General features: G+C 59.2%; 1 protein-coding gene and 1 long non-coding RNA gene across 5 annotated transcripts; one reads left to right on the forward strand and one right to left on the reverse strand.

Annotated features, from left to right (window-relative positions):
• The first annotated feature begins 521 nt into the window (after positions 1 to 521).
• On the forward strand, positions 522 to 9,048 carry PSMA4 (proteasome 20S subunit alpha 4). Of its 3 annotated transcripts, none has more exons than XM_089310806.1 (9): positions 522 to 637; positions 2,469 to 2,496; positions 2,623 to 2,665; positions 2,902 to 3,064; positions 4,299 to 4,376; positions 4,669 to 4,757; positions 6,780 to 6,910; positions 7,927 to 8,050; positions 8,642 to 9,048. In XM_089310806.1, the coding sequence occupies exons 2-9, from the start codon at positions 2,494 to 2,496 to the stop codon at positions 8,794 to 8,796; spliced, it is 786 nt and encodes a 261-aa protein (XP_089166932.1). In that variant the 5' UTR covers positions 522 to 637; positions 2,469 to 2,493; the 3' UTR covers positions 8,797 to 9,048. The 3 variants fall into 3 exon arrangements, with proteins under 3 accessions (XP_089166932.1, XP_008246673.1, XP_089166931.1); XM_008248451.5 differs by lacking the exon at positions 522 to 637 and adding an exon at positions 967 to 1,061; XM_089310805.1 differs by lacking the exon at positions 522 to 637 and adding an exon at positions 1,238 to 1,310.
• Positions 9,049 to 11,581: 2,533 nt separating this feature from the next.
• On the reverse strand, positions 11,582 to 12,878 carry LOC149123208 (uncharacterized). Of its 2 annotated transcripts, XR_016218385.1 has the most exons (5): positions 12,746 to 12,839; positions 12,416 to 12,531; positions 12,180 to 12,289; positions 11,909 to 11,992; positions 11,582 to 11,720 (listed from the first exon to the last, which is right to left on the reverse strand). It is a non-coding gene; the product is annotated as an uncharacterized LOC149123208 (long non-coding RNA). The 2 variants fall into 2 exon arrangements; XR_016218386.1 differs by lacking the exon at positions 12,416 to 12,531 and having other exon boundaries at positions 12,746 to 12,878.
• Positions 12,879 to 12,895: the final 17 nt, after the last annotated feature.

Here is a 12,895-nt window from a genome sequence, read left to right on the forward strand (position 1 = left end):
GGAGGTGCACACTTTGAAATCCATCCGCAGCCCTTTCATAACAGGTGTTTCCCACGAACTTCCGAGGGCCCTTCCTGCAGGGACTGACCGAGGGAGGCCTCGATGCAGAGTGCCTTCAGCAGTAGACTGTTTCCTGTCGCAGTGGGAAGACGGGACGGCAGCGATGTGTGGGATGATGAGACCCCGACATCTCCCCTCCCACGGGTTCCGCTGTCACGTGCCACTGCTGTTTCCCACCGACAGGCTCTGCGCCTTGAGTCTGGGTGAGCCTGTGACTACCCAGTGAATGAGCCCGAGGGCGGGCTGTACAAGGTCCCCCTGGGACCCGGACGCTGTGTGGACCACACAGAGAGGACTAGCGGCCTAAACAGCTCATTTCTAAGCTACCTGCTTTTCAAAACCTACCCAGATCCAACAATGTTGCACCCTACATAAAAGACGCTACCCGGCCGGCTGCTCCTAGGGGGCGACTGGGAGCGAATGACGTTAACCCAGCCCTGGTCCGCCTTCCAGCCTGCGGACCCCTGACCGGGTGCAGTCGGCGGCTGAAGGTGGGCAGGAAAGGGCGGGAAGGCGAGCTGGGCACTTCCAGGAGATCCTTTCCAAGTGAGAACGCTGGGAGGCGGCTGGAGGCAAGGTGAGATCCGACGCGGCGGGGACCGCCCTGGGGCCCCGGGCAGGAACGGGAGCCACAGGCGGGCGCCCGCTGTCCCTCCCCCGGGCCTGTGACCAGCCGGGACGCAAGCCGAGGTAGAGGCGAAAGCATAGGAAACGGAACCCAGCGCTCAGGCCACCTCCCGCCCCGACCAGAGTCCTCAGCTCCGCCCCTGCGCCGGGCCACGCCCTCCCGGGGGGAGAACCCCGCCCCGCAGCTCCCATTGGGCGCCCCGTGCTCGCCCCGCCCAGGACCGCTTCCGCGTCCCCGGCCGCCCCGCCCCCGGGCGGCTCTGCGCACGCGCGGGGGCCATATTAGCGGCTCGTACTCCGGCGGCGGCGGCGGGTTTCCTCCCCTGGAGTCCAGCCCTCGTGTGGATTTCCAACTCTTCCGTGTTTCCTCTCGGGTGAGCCTGAGCCCGCTGGGGGGGCGGAGGTCTTGGGTCTTGCGCTCCCTGTGGGCGGAGGTCTTGAGACGGCCGGTTTCGGCCTGCGGCGGCCGAGCAGCAGCGGGCGCGATGACTCTGCACCCGGCGGCCTCGGCGACGGGGCTGGCCCGCGCCGGCCACCGTCGGGCTGGCGTGGACCGGGCACGGGGGGCCGGGGGCCGGACGCGGGAGCCCGGCGGGTGACAGTTGGCCCTGCGGCAGGTGCCGGTGAGCCCCTGGTCCTGCCGGGCCCGGCGTCAGGCGTGGAGGTGCCGAGAGCCGTGGGCTCGCGCGCCTGTCGTGTGCCCGTGGCCTCGCGGCCTGCTGTCGCGGCGCCCCCCCGTGACCCCTGCCGCGTGCCGCCGGCTCCTTCCCTGGTCACCCTGCCCTGGCCCGCCAGCAGCCCGAGCGCTGGCTAGAGTACCGCTCCGTTCCTGGCGCCCCAGAGTCGCCCTGGGGAGACCCGCATTGACTGAGAGCGAGAAACCCGGCCTCTCCGTGGGTCCGCGGGCCCTGCTCACCTCCCCGGTCCTGGTTGCCGGGACTCCGGGCTGTGTCTCGTGGCCGGCTGAGCCTCGTGCGTCGGGAGTGGGCGTGGGGGCACGCACGGTCGCCGCCCCGGTGCCGCACGCTCGGCTGTGCGTTCAGGGCGCTGCGGGGTCCGGCCGCTCGCTCAGCCCTCCGGCGTCCTCGCGATCTGTCTTTGAACTTCAGCAGCTGTCTCTTGCCCCTTGAGCCAGCCTGCCCCACTGCCCTTTGCTCCCCGTTTCGGCCCCGTCTCCCTCCCGTCCCCAAGTGACTTCTCGAAAAGTACTTAAGCCGGCGCTGTGGCTCACTAGGCTAATCCTCCACCTTGCGGCGCCGGCACACCGGGTTCTGGTCCCGGTCGGGGCGCCGGATTCTGTCCCGGTTGCCCCTCTTCCAGGCCAGCTCTCTGCTGTGGCCAGGGAGTGCAGTGGAGGATGGCCCAAGTGCTTGGGCCCTGCACCCCATGGGAGACCAGGAGAAGCTCCTGGCTTCAGATCAGCGCGGTGCGCCGGCCGCAGTGGCCATTGGAGGGTGAACCAATGGCAAAGGAAGACCTTTCTCTCTCTCTCTCTCTCTCTCTCTCACCACTCTGCCTGTCAAAAAAAAAGTACTTAAGTTGATTTTCTCCACCTCGGTGCCTCGCCCACGCTACTGTCCCATTTGTGTCTGACCCCCTCGCCTGACTGTCTCACCCGTTCCGGGGTCCCAGTACCCGGCACAGGGCCTGGCACCCAGCAGGTGCAGGGCAGAGCTGAGCTGAGCTGAGGGCGTGTTGTGAAACGGGTGTGTTTCATTCAGCGGATGCTTAGTTGTGAATTGTGGATTTCGTTTCTAATGCCGACCCTCTTCTCTTCCCAGAGCCGCGTTACAAAGCTCAGGAACCATGGTGAGTTGATGCACGCGTCTGATAGCTCGCGTCGCGCCCTTGCCGACCGGCGCCGGGACGTGTCTCTAAGAGGGTGTGGGAGCTGGCCTGCGGTGGGTCGCAATCACGGGTGTTTTTCCTTTGCAGTCTCGGAGATACGACTCCAGGACCACCATCTTTTCTCCCGAAGGTAAAGTACAGACTGCTTCGATCTGCCAAAGCAGTCCTTCAAGTGTTGTACTTGGGGGAGGGGAGGGGCTGCCGACGGTTTTTTGTAGTTGCCGTCTGTGCTTTCCGTAGTTTGCGGTACTCAGGTTGCCGGGTGGACCCTGTGCGGCTCTGCGGCTCTCGGCGGCCTGCCGGTGCCCTGACGTGTTCTTTGGCATGGGCGGTGTGGGAGCGGCTCCTCACGGCCTGTGTCCGCAGGTCGCCTGTACCAGGTGGAGTACGCCATGGAGGCTATCGGACACGCCGGCACCTGCCTGGGCATTTTGGCTAACGACGGAGTTTTGCTCGCGGCCGAGAGACGCAACATCCACAAGCTCCTGGACGAGGTCTTTTTCTCCGAGAAGATTTATAAGCTGAACGAGTGCGTAAGCTCCCCGGGCAGAGCTCCGGCCGCGGCTCTCCCCACTCTCCCCGCGGCTGCTCTGGTAGCAGGAATGGGTGGGGCCGGATGCTTGGAGGACACGCCTCACTGCAGGGTGAGAGCCGTCGCGGCGGGTGCAGGTCCAGCCTCCGGGGTGAGCCGTGTGGCCCTGCGTCTCACGCCCTCCTAGAGTGACAGCAGATGAAACAAATTTAATAAGCCAGAAGTGGCTGGCACATCAGGGGTTCTCAGAGTGTTTGGAATGGCAGCTCATGAATGAGGCTGAATGACAGGATTGTCACAGAGAGCAGGCCCCTGGGGGAACCGCGCAGCAGGCCCTGTGTGCTGGGTGGCACTGCTGTTCCCTGTGGGTGCAGCCAGTGGAGAGCTGGCCAGAGACTTTGTCCTCAGTCGGGGGCCTGCAGGGCCTGGTGATGACCTCACCTGTCGCTCCCCGTCTTCGCGGAGGAACGACACAGGACCCTGCGCTGTTCTTTCGTCTGCTCGGCCCTCCCCGGGTTTGCTGCTGGTTCTTCCCGGGTTGGCTACCGTCCCTTCCACCTCCGTGGAAGGGCAGTTCCCCCTGGCCACTTTCCCCACTTCCGCGGGGGAGCGGCACACCGCCGGCCGGCGCTCTCGGGGGCTGCACAGGTGTTCCCCTTAGATGTTCCTGGTGCATGCTGTCTCTCTCCTCCCTTATAGTCCTCCTCTGCCAATCCCAACTCGGCTGCCCACACGCTGAACACGCTGCTCTCCTCCAATCAGGAGTAGGTCCTACAGTTTATTGGTTGAACTGGAGGCAGCTGGGTAGAAGCTGTTTTCTCCTCTCCCAGCACCATATTGTGGGAGAGCAGATGCATAGAATAAGTCTTAATTCCAGTAACTCAGTCCAGTCCGGGTTGCTCCCCACACTCACCCAGGGAGCGATGTGGGGCCCGCCCAGCAGCTTGGTCAGGCGTGGTGGTGGTGGGTGTCTAGGCTGGATGCGAGCCTGGGCTGCAGCCCCGTGGGAGGCCAGCTGTGGGCTTCCTGGGCAGGCCGGTTGCCCTGCGTCTGTCGGAGAACCTGGAGGGGCGTCTCTTGATCTTGGGTGTTGAGTGACATCACGCTGATGTTTTCTCCCGAGGGTGGAGCGAACCTGGTGAGCGTCTCAGGAGCTCGGTGCTCTGTGAGGTGGGTGGGAGGCTGCGGCTCGCAGGCGCCCCCCTGCCCACACGTCCATCTCTCCCTGCAGGGACATGGCCTGCAGCGTGGCGGGCATCACGTCGGACGCGAACGTTCTCACTAATGAGCTGAGACTCATCGCGCAAAGGTGTGGTCGCAGGGCCGGAGCTGTGAGGGTGGAGGGAGCCTGGGGGTGTGGCGCTCAGCTCGCTTCCGCAGGCGGGCAGTCCCTGCAGATCGGTCGTGGGAAGCAGTGGGTTTTTAAACTTGCAGTGTTGCTTACCCTGAGTCTGTTGGGATGTGGATGGAGTCCCACCCCCGCCTTCCTCTGCGGATTGCAGGCTCCTGTTACCTTGTCTGCGGGCCTGGTTTTCCCCTCGGAGGGTGTTTCTTTAGACTGTGGCTGGTTTAGAAGAAGCCGCTCTGCCCCTCTGCCCTAGGTATCTCCTACAGTATCAGGAGCCCATCCCCTGTGAGCAGCTGGTGACAGCGCTGTGTGACATCAAGCAAGCTTACACACAGTTTGGAGGTACTGAATTTTTATTTGTAAAGATTTATTTATTTTACTTGAAAGAGTTACACAGAGAAGGAGAGGCAGAGAGAGAGAGAGAGTCTTCCATCTGCTGATTCACTCCCCAAATGGCTGCAATGGCTGGAGCTGTGCCAATCAGAAGCCAGGAGCCAGGAGCTTCTTCCAGGTCTCCCACGTGGGTGCAGGGGCCCAAGCACTTGGGCCATCTTCTACTGCTTTCCCAGGCCACAGCAGAGAGCTGGATCTGAAGTAGAGTAGCCGGGTCTTGAACCAGCATCCACATGGGATGCTGGCACTGCAGGTGGCGGCTTTTACCTACTACACCACAGCATCGGCCCCAGTAGTACTGAATTTTTTAAAAAGATTTATCTTACTTATTTGAAAGGCAGAGTTGGAGGGAGCGACAGCAGTATCTTCCATACCCTGGTTCACTCCCAAAATGACTGCAATGGCCAGGGCTGGGCCAGGCTAAAACCAGGAGTCGGGAGCTTCCTCTGGATCTCCCATGCAGGTGCAGGGGCCTGAGCACTTGGGCCATCCTCCACTGCTTTCCCAGGCACATTAGCAGGAAATTGAATCAGAAGTGGAGCAGCTAGGACTCAAACCAGGGCCCATATGGGTCACCAGCACGGCAGGCTGTGGCCCAACCCACTGCACCATATTGCCAGTCCCAGTACTGAATGTTTTAGAAATTTTATTCCAAAAAGTTAAAGTGTTTCATGAGTAATAACCTTTTTGAGACAATAAAAAGAAATTGAAAATTTAGTAAACACATCATATGTTCCTGCTTTTTTTTTTTTTTTTTCTAATATTTATTTGAAAGGCAGAGTTAGAGTCAGGGACAAAGAGAGGAGAGAGAGAAGTCATCCATCCACTGGTTCACTCCCCATATGGCTACCATAGCTGGAGCTGAGCCGATCCAAAGCCAGGAGCTTCTTCTGGTGTCCCACGCAGGTGCAGGGGCCTGAAGACTTGGGCCATCTTCCACTGCTTTCCCGGGTCATAGCAGAGAGCTGCATCAGAAGTGGAGCAGCCAGGACTTGAACCGGCATCCATATGGGATGCCTGCACTGCAGGCTGCAGCCTTACCTGCTGTCGCTCCCCCTCTTCACAGAGGAACGACACTAGACCCTGCCTAGGCTTCCTATCCGAGTCACGGCACCATTATGTTGCTCCTAGGCTTCCTATCCGAGTCACGGCACCATTATGTCGCTCCCCCTCTTCGCGGAGGAACGACACAGGACCCTGCGCTGTTCTTTTGTCTGCTCGGCCCTCCCCGGGTTTGCTGCTGGTTCTTCTCGGGTTGGCTACCGACCCTTCCACCTCCGTGGAAGGGCGGTTCCCCCTGCCACTTTCCCCACTTCCGCAGGGGAGCGGCACACCGCCGGCCGGCTCTCTCGGGGGCTGCTCAGGTGTTCCTTCAGATAGATGTTCCTCGTGCATGTTGTCTCTCTCCTCCTTTATAGTCCTCTTCCACCAATCCCAACTCTGCTACCCACACGCCGAGTACGCTGCTCTCCTCCAATCAGGAGCAAGATCAGCTCCTGCAGGTTACTGGTTGAACTGGAAGCAGCTGCGTGGAAGTTGTTACTCCCTTCTCAGCGCCATATTGTGGGAGAGCAGATGCATAGAATAAGTCTTAATTCCAGTAACAGTCTAGTCCGAGTTGCTCCCCACAACCTGCCACACCACAGCCACTGGTCCCCATTCCTGCCTCTTGAACAGACCTGATTCACCATGTCAATTAGCCCGAGTTTTATTGATAGGTTGTTGAAAGGCCAAAATCACATTTTCAAATCTAGAAACGGGTTGCTTTTTACATCATAATGACATTCAGTGCTGGTCCCATGTCTGTTTCATTTCTTAGCTGTATCCAAATCCTAGAAAGAGAAGTGGGATTTGTGCTGGAGCTTATCTGTGGTGGCCAGAGTGTACAGCAGTTACTAATGCTTACCCTCACTGAGCCCCAGTAACCACAGTGATGCCACTTTAGATGGTTGTTCTTTTTCTTTGGTAAAGGCAAGCGTCCCTTTGGTGTCTCCTTGCTGTACATTGGCTGGGATAAGCACTACGGCTTTCAGCTCTACCAGAGTGATCCCAGCGGGAATTACGGGGGCTGGAAAGCCACCTGCATCGGAAACAACAGCGCGGTGAGTATTCTGCCTGCACCCCATACCTACGTAATTCTGTACTGGTGATGGAAACAAGGTCTTCAGATGAACTTTTAAAATGTATTTGAAAATCTGAGGTAGAGAAAGACAGAAATAGAAACCTGCCATCTGCCCACAACAGCCAGGGGTTGGCCAGCCCAAAGCTGGGAGCCAGGAACTCAGTCCGAGTCTCCCATGGGGTTGGCAGGGACCTCACCTCTTGGGCCTTCGCCTCTGCCTCCCAGGGTGCACGTTGGTAGGAAGCTGGAATTGAAAGTGGATCTGGAGAGCCGGCGCCGCGGCTCACTAGGCTAATCCTCCGCCTTGCAGCGCCGACACACTGGGTTCTAGTCCTGGTCGGGGCGCCGAATTCTGTCCCGGTTGCCCCTCTTCCAGGCCAGCTCTCTGCTGTGGCCCGGGAGTGCAGTGGAGGATGGCCCAAGTGCTTGGGCCCTGCACCCCATGGGAGACCAGGAGAAGCACCTGGTTCCTGCCTTCGGATCAGTGCGGTGCGGTGCGCTGGCCGCAACGCACCAGCCGCAGCGGCCATTGGAGGGTGAACCAACGGCAAAGGAAGACCTTTCTCTCTGTCTCTCTCTCTCACTGTCCACTCTGCCTGTCAAAAAAAAAAAAAAAAAGAAAGAAAGAGGATCTGGGACTCAAACCTGAGCGCTCCAGCAGCCTTAATGTGGTAGGACGATGCCTTTCCTTTCTGTTAGTGACACTCATCGGTCCTCGTAATATAGTGGGGTTTGTTGGCTGCATTTGTAATTAAAGGTGGTTTTCTGTTAGAAGTTGTAGAAGTGTAGGTGTAGTTTTTCCTGTTAGTTTTACACTCTGGATTCTTTGACACACCCCTGGGAGACAGCAGATCCCAGGCGCGGGCCCCGCTCTCCCCAGCACCGCCGGCCACCTGCCCTGCCCTCAGAATCTTCACCCGGGTGCACTGCTAATAGAAGTTCAGGCATTTTCTGGTAGACAAAATGCGAACGCTAAAAAGTGGCTCTGTTTTACAGGCAGCTGTGTCAATGTTGAAACAAGACTACAAGGAGGGGGAGATGACCTTGAAGTCGGCGCTCGCTTTAGCCATCAAAGTGCTCAACAAGACCATGGATGTCAGCAAGCTGTCCGCTGAGAAAGGTGACCGCTGTGTGCTCCCTGAGCGCGGGCTTGGTGGGAGCAGCTGCTGCGTCGGCTGACCGCCGACTCCTTCCTGGAACGCTGGCCCGGCGTCAGGTGGCCTTTCCCTGCTGGCTCAGTGAGAGCCCTGGGCCTGGGGAAGTGCAGCGGCTCGACCAGAGTCGGCACTGATAGGTGGGGGAGCCACGGGCCCGCGCTGCGTCCCAGGTGTGTGGAGCCTGAGCCTGATTGTCCTCAGAACTCCCGGCTGGGGGAGCCTGCGCTGTGTTGCCTTCGCTGACAGTGTTGTCACTGCTCACGTGGTCTCTGCGTGTGCGCGTCGTCACGTGCACGTGGGCGGGAGACTGGTGGCGCTCTCTCCAGGACATGTGGGCTGCGATGTCTTGTGTGAAGCCCACTTAGCAACTCCAGACCCTTTTATTGACCCTCAGTTGTGTGACTGTAAAACATAATCCAGTGACAGTGGCCATCAGAGCAGAGTACCCATGAGCCACCGCGAGCAGGAGGCCTGGGCAGAGGGAGCCAGGCTCGGCGGCCGTGGGGCCGGTCCCTGAGCGTGCCTGCCCCTAACGCAGATGTGTCTGTTTGTAGTGGAGATTGCCACGCTCACGAGAGAGAACGGAAAGACGGTCATCCGAGTGCTCAAACAGAAGGAGGTGGAGCAGCTGATCAAGAAGCACGAGGAAGAGGAGGCCAAAGCCGAGCGAGAGAAGAAGGAGAAAGAGCAGAAGGAGAAGGATAAATAGGAGAGGCAGCCGGGCAGGCTCTTCCTCCACGCCGAGAAGGGGCGGGCGGGCGGGCGGGCTCTTCCTCCACGCCGAGAAGTCGCGGACTGTTTTTAACTGCCGCGGGGACCGCGGATGTGCGACGCCGACCCGGTCCTTGGCCGTCCCAGCCGATCCAATCCATTACCGTATTGTGAGGATGGTGATTACTCTTCACGGACATCTTTACCCCCACACACACCCTTTTTTGGAATAAAACTTGGAAAGAATGGAGATGGTGACGGGAACGTTGTGTCGCAGTTGTTGGGAAGAGTGCCAGGGCTGCTGGGCTGTTGCTTCCCGTGCCTTGGCCCCCTGTGGTCTACACTGCCTTCCCGCAGGCCACGAGATGGCCCGTCTGTCCAGGGATGGGTCAGAGGTGGAGCAAAGGCAGAGCCGATGCGCAGGTGTGGGACAGGAGGCCGCAGATGCCGGGGCCGGGGCCGGGGCGCCACAGCAGCCACGGGGAGGACATGGAAACCAGCCGAGAAGGGGTCTGTTTGACTGGAGGGAGCTCCGTCCTGGAGCAGGTGGTGTCATGATAGAAGTGGTAACAGAAGCGACGGACAGCGTCGGCATCTCCTGGGGTGTGGCAGGAGTACAAATCGGACGTCCTCAGCCCTGCTGAACCAAACAGGGCGGAGCAGTGCTCTGTGCAGGTGGGGATTATGCAGGTGGAAGTTTGAGATGTTTTGTTGCATTTGAATCACCTGAGTCGCATTTAAAATTCTTTTCATTTATTTGGAGGATTTGTTCGGACTACGGGAGCACTCCCCAGTGTCCCAGAACAGCCAGGAGCCTGGGACTCAGTCTGGCTCTCCCAGAGCGTGGCAGAGACTCATAGCTGAGCCGTTGGCGCTGCCTCCCAGGGTGCACGTTAGCCGGAGGCTGGATCAGCGCAGAGGGGCCAGGGCGCTTACCCAGGCGCTCTGGCGTGGGATGCGGGAGCCCTAGGTGGTGGGGTGAACCACTGCACCACACCGCCTGGGTTGGGGTTGCTGTCGCGGCACAGCGGGGTTAAGCTGCTGCCTCTTCTGCTTAAAACTTTAGAGGCGCTTGATTTCCTGCGTGTTGATTCATGAACATAGAACTCGGCCAGCAGCACTTGCAAGGCACTTGGCAGCCTTCTGGTGTGCGGGAGCCTTGAACACCGATGCCATAGGAAACCAGTGACATACGGGTCCCCCACAAAAAGCACAGAAGTGCAAAAAGCATGCCCCAACACGGACCCCAAGAATACACAGGGTGTCCTGGAGGCCACCCAGGGCACGTGGCAGGCGGGAAATCCCCAGCTAATGCTGTTAAAACCTCCCAGCCCCACCCAGACAGACAAATCACCCAACTGGGTAACCCCATCGGACCACCAGAAGGCAAACAGCCTAGCTGGCGGGAGGCTGTCGTCACGAAGGTACCCTCGGGTTAGCCCTGTGCAGCCGTCTGCCTGGGGCTGTCTGCCCGTGGCTCCCTTGTCGTGTGTTCAATAAACCCTAGTTCTACTCACTCTACCTCTGGTGACCTCGTCACCCGCGACATCAGCCTCAGTCACTCCCACAACAGGTGCAAAAGCTGGAAGGAAGGGCAACGTCACCTTGTTGGACGGCAGCTGGGAGGTGTGCCGTGGGCGCTCCAGTTCCACTGCTGGGGGGTGCTCGGTGCGGGACAGGGAGCTAAGCTGCTGCTGGGGGTGTCCACATCCCGAGTCAGGCCCCAGCCCATCTGCTTCCGATCCAGCTCCGTGCTATCGCGTCTGGGAGGGCGGCAGAGGGTGGCCCAGGTGCTTGGGCCCCTGCACTCACGTGGGAGATGCAGGTGGAGTCCCTGGTTCCTGATGTGACCTGGCCTGGCCTTGGTTGTTAACGGGCATTTGGGGAGTGAGCCAGCAATGAAAGATAGCTCTCTCCTCTACATTTCAAGTAATGTCACTGCTCCGCATGTCTGCAAATGACCATAAATGCTCAAGTATTGATGTCAGGCTTACAAATGGGTTTTAGCGAGTTTGCAAATTCTAAACTACAGAATTCTCAAGTAATGAACTGTCCCTCGTCACCTCTCTGGCTGCGCGGGCAGTAGAGGTCGATGGGAAACTGACCGGCGGAACCCACTGGCTCTGTCTCCAGAGTCCAGCCACACACCCCTGGTGCAGAACTCCGGTCCCCAGCCCCGTTAGTTCTTGGCTTCAATGGCCAGCAGCCTCCTAACCAGGCTTCCTGTTTCCAGGTCTGTCCCTACGGTCAGTTGACACAACTGCCAGAGAGATCGTTCAACATCTAGATGTGCGACTATTACTCCTGTGTGGGGGCTCCCTGTTGTGGTGGGGGAGACCCCAATATAGGGTCTTTCGCTCTGTAATAAAAGTGAAGACACGTGTCCGTAGCACGAGAGTGGGGGAGCAGGGCCCGCTGGGCTGAGTCGGCCTGGACACGGCGACAGGGAAGAGGGGCGCGGGAGGAACCTGCACAGTTTCCTGGGAAAGGGGGTGGCGTGCTAATGGGAACTGGCCCTTCTGCGGCCTCTAGTGGACGTTGTGATTGTCAGTTGTCATGGCGCTGGTGCAGGTGTCATTTAGCATGGAAGTCAGGTGAGAGGCCTGGGGTCTCCCAAAGGCTGCTCAGGCCACTGTACCGCTTCTGGCTGGTGCCGGCTGGTCAGCCTGCACCACTGTTGGCTGCCAGGCTTCCTGTTGCCACAAGAGCTGAAGTTAGGTGGGGGTAGGAGCTTACGCAGGCCGTGTAGACATTGCCCTAGGTAACACAACAGCTTGGCTCTGCGCTCTCCCCTGGCTTCCTGTGTTGTCTTCACCCCGGCTCAGGAGACGGCCGCTCTTCCACTGCCGGCTTTCCCACCATGTGCCTCTCGCCCTCGCTCCGTGTTCATCCGAGCCAGCCTTCTGTCGTTGCTCGAACAGGCTGTTACGCAACCCGAAACCAGGTGCTCGTCCCAAGGGAAGCCGAGGACTCGGAGCACAAGCGTTGGGTGGGAAAAGAGAGGAAGTTCGGGGTGCTAGCACCCGGGGAGGTGGCAGGCTGACACCCCAGCACCCAGCCTCTCCATCAGAGGGAAGCGGGTCAGGGTTTGCATGGGGAAGCAGTGTTACCTGCGTGACGACCGTTATGCAAGAGGTGTGTAGGAGGTGAGGTCTCCCAGATGTCCCATCTCGTGACTGTCGTGTCAGCCCAGCCTGCACGGAAATGCAAACCCAATGCTTGCTGAGTCCCGGCTCAGTCCTAGGCCACTCACAGCCGTGGGCTGCCAGCCGCCGTGACAGGAGAGCCCCTCCGTGCCCTCTGCGTCTGCGAAGAAGCCATCCACTCCTCGCGCCCGCCCGCTGCCCCTCGTATGCGTGGCTGCTTCCCCAGAGCACTCACCGCCAGCTGGCGTGGTTGTGTCTCCCACTGGGATAGAAGCGCCTGGAGCGGCGGCTTTGCCTGTGCGTTCGGTTGCTGTGGCCCAGTGCCGGGACGGCAGCCAGCACTCACTAGGCAACAAATGAATATTGATGAGTGCATCAGTAGTGCCTGTTGATGTGCTGGAGTGATTTTTTTTAAAATGTATTTATTTGAAAGGCAGAGTTAGAGAGAGAGGGAGCGATAGAAATCTTTACCCAGGGCCAGTGCTGTGGTGTAGTGGGTAAAGCTGTCAGCTGCAGTGCCGGCATCCCATCTAGGCGTGAGTTCAAGTCCCGGCTGCTCCTCTTCCGATCCAGCTCTCTGCTGTGGCCTGGGAAAGCAGTAGAAGATGGCCCAAGTCCTTGGGCCCCTGCACCCGTGTGGGAGACCAGGAAGAAGCTCCTGGCTCCTGGCTTTGGATCAGCACAGCTCCAGCCACTGTGGCCAATTGGGGAATGAACTAGCAGATGGAAGACCTTTCTCTCTCTCTCTCTGTAACTCTGACTTTTATATAAATAAATGTATCTTTTAAAAAAAATCTTTACCCATTGGTTCACTTCCCAAATGGCTGCAGTGGCAAGGGCTAGGCCAGGCAGAAGCCAGGAGCTTCATCCGGGTCTCCCACATGGGCCCAGGCACCCAAAGACTTGGGCCACCTGCTGCTGCTTTCCCAGGCACATTAGCAGGGAGCTGAT

The sequence above is a fragment of the Oryctolagus cuniculus genome, chromosome 12 (assembly GCF_051225735.1).
Source record: "Oryctolagus cuniculus isolate XC-2025 breed Fujian yellow rabbit chromosome 12, ASM5122573v1, whole genome shotgun sequence".
Lineage (NCBI taxonomy): Eukaryota > Metazoa > Chordata > Mammalia > Lagomorpha > Leporidae > Oryctolagus > Oryctolagus cuniculus.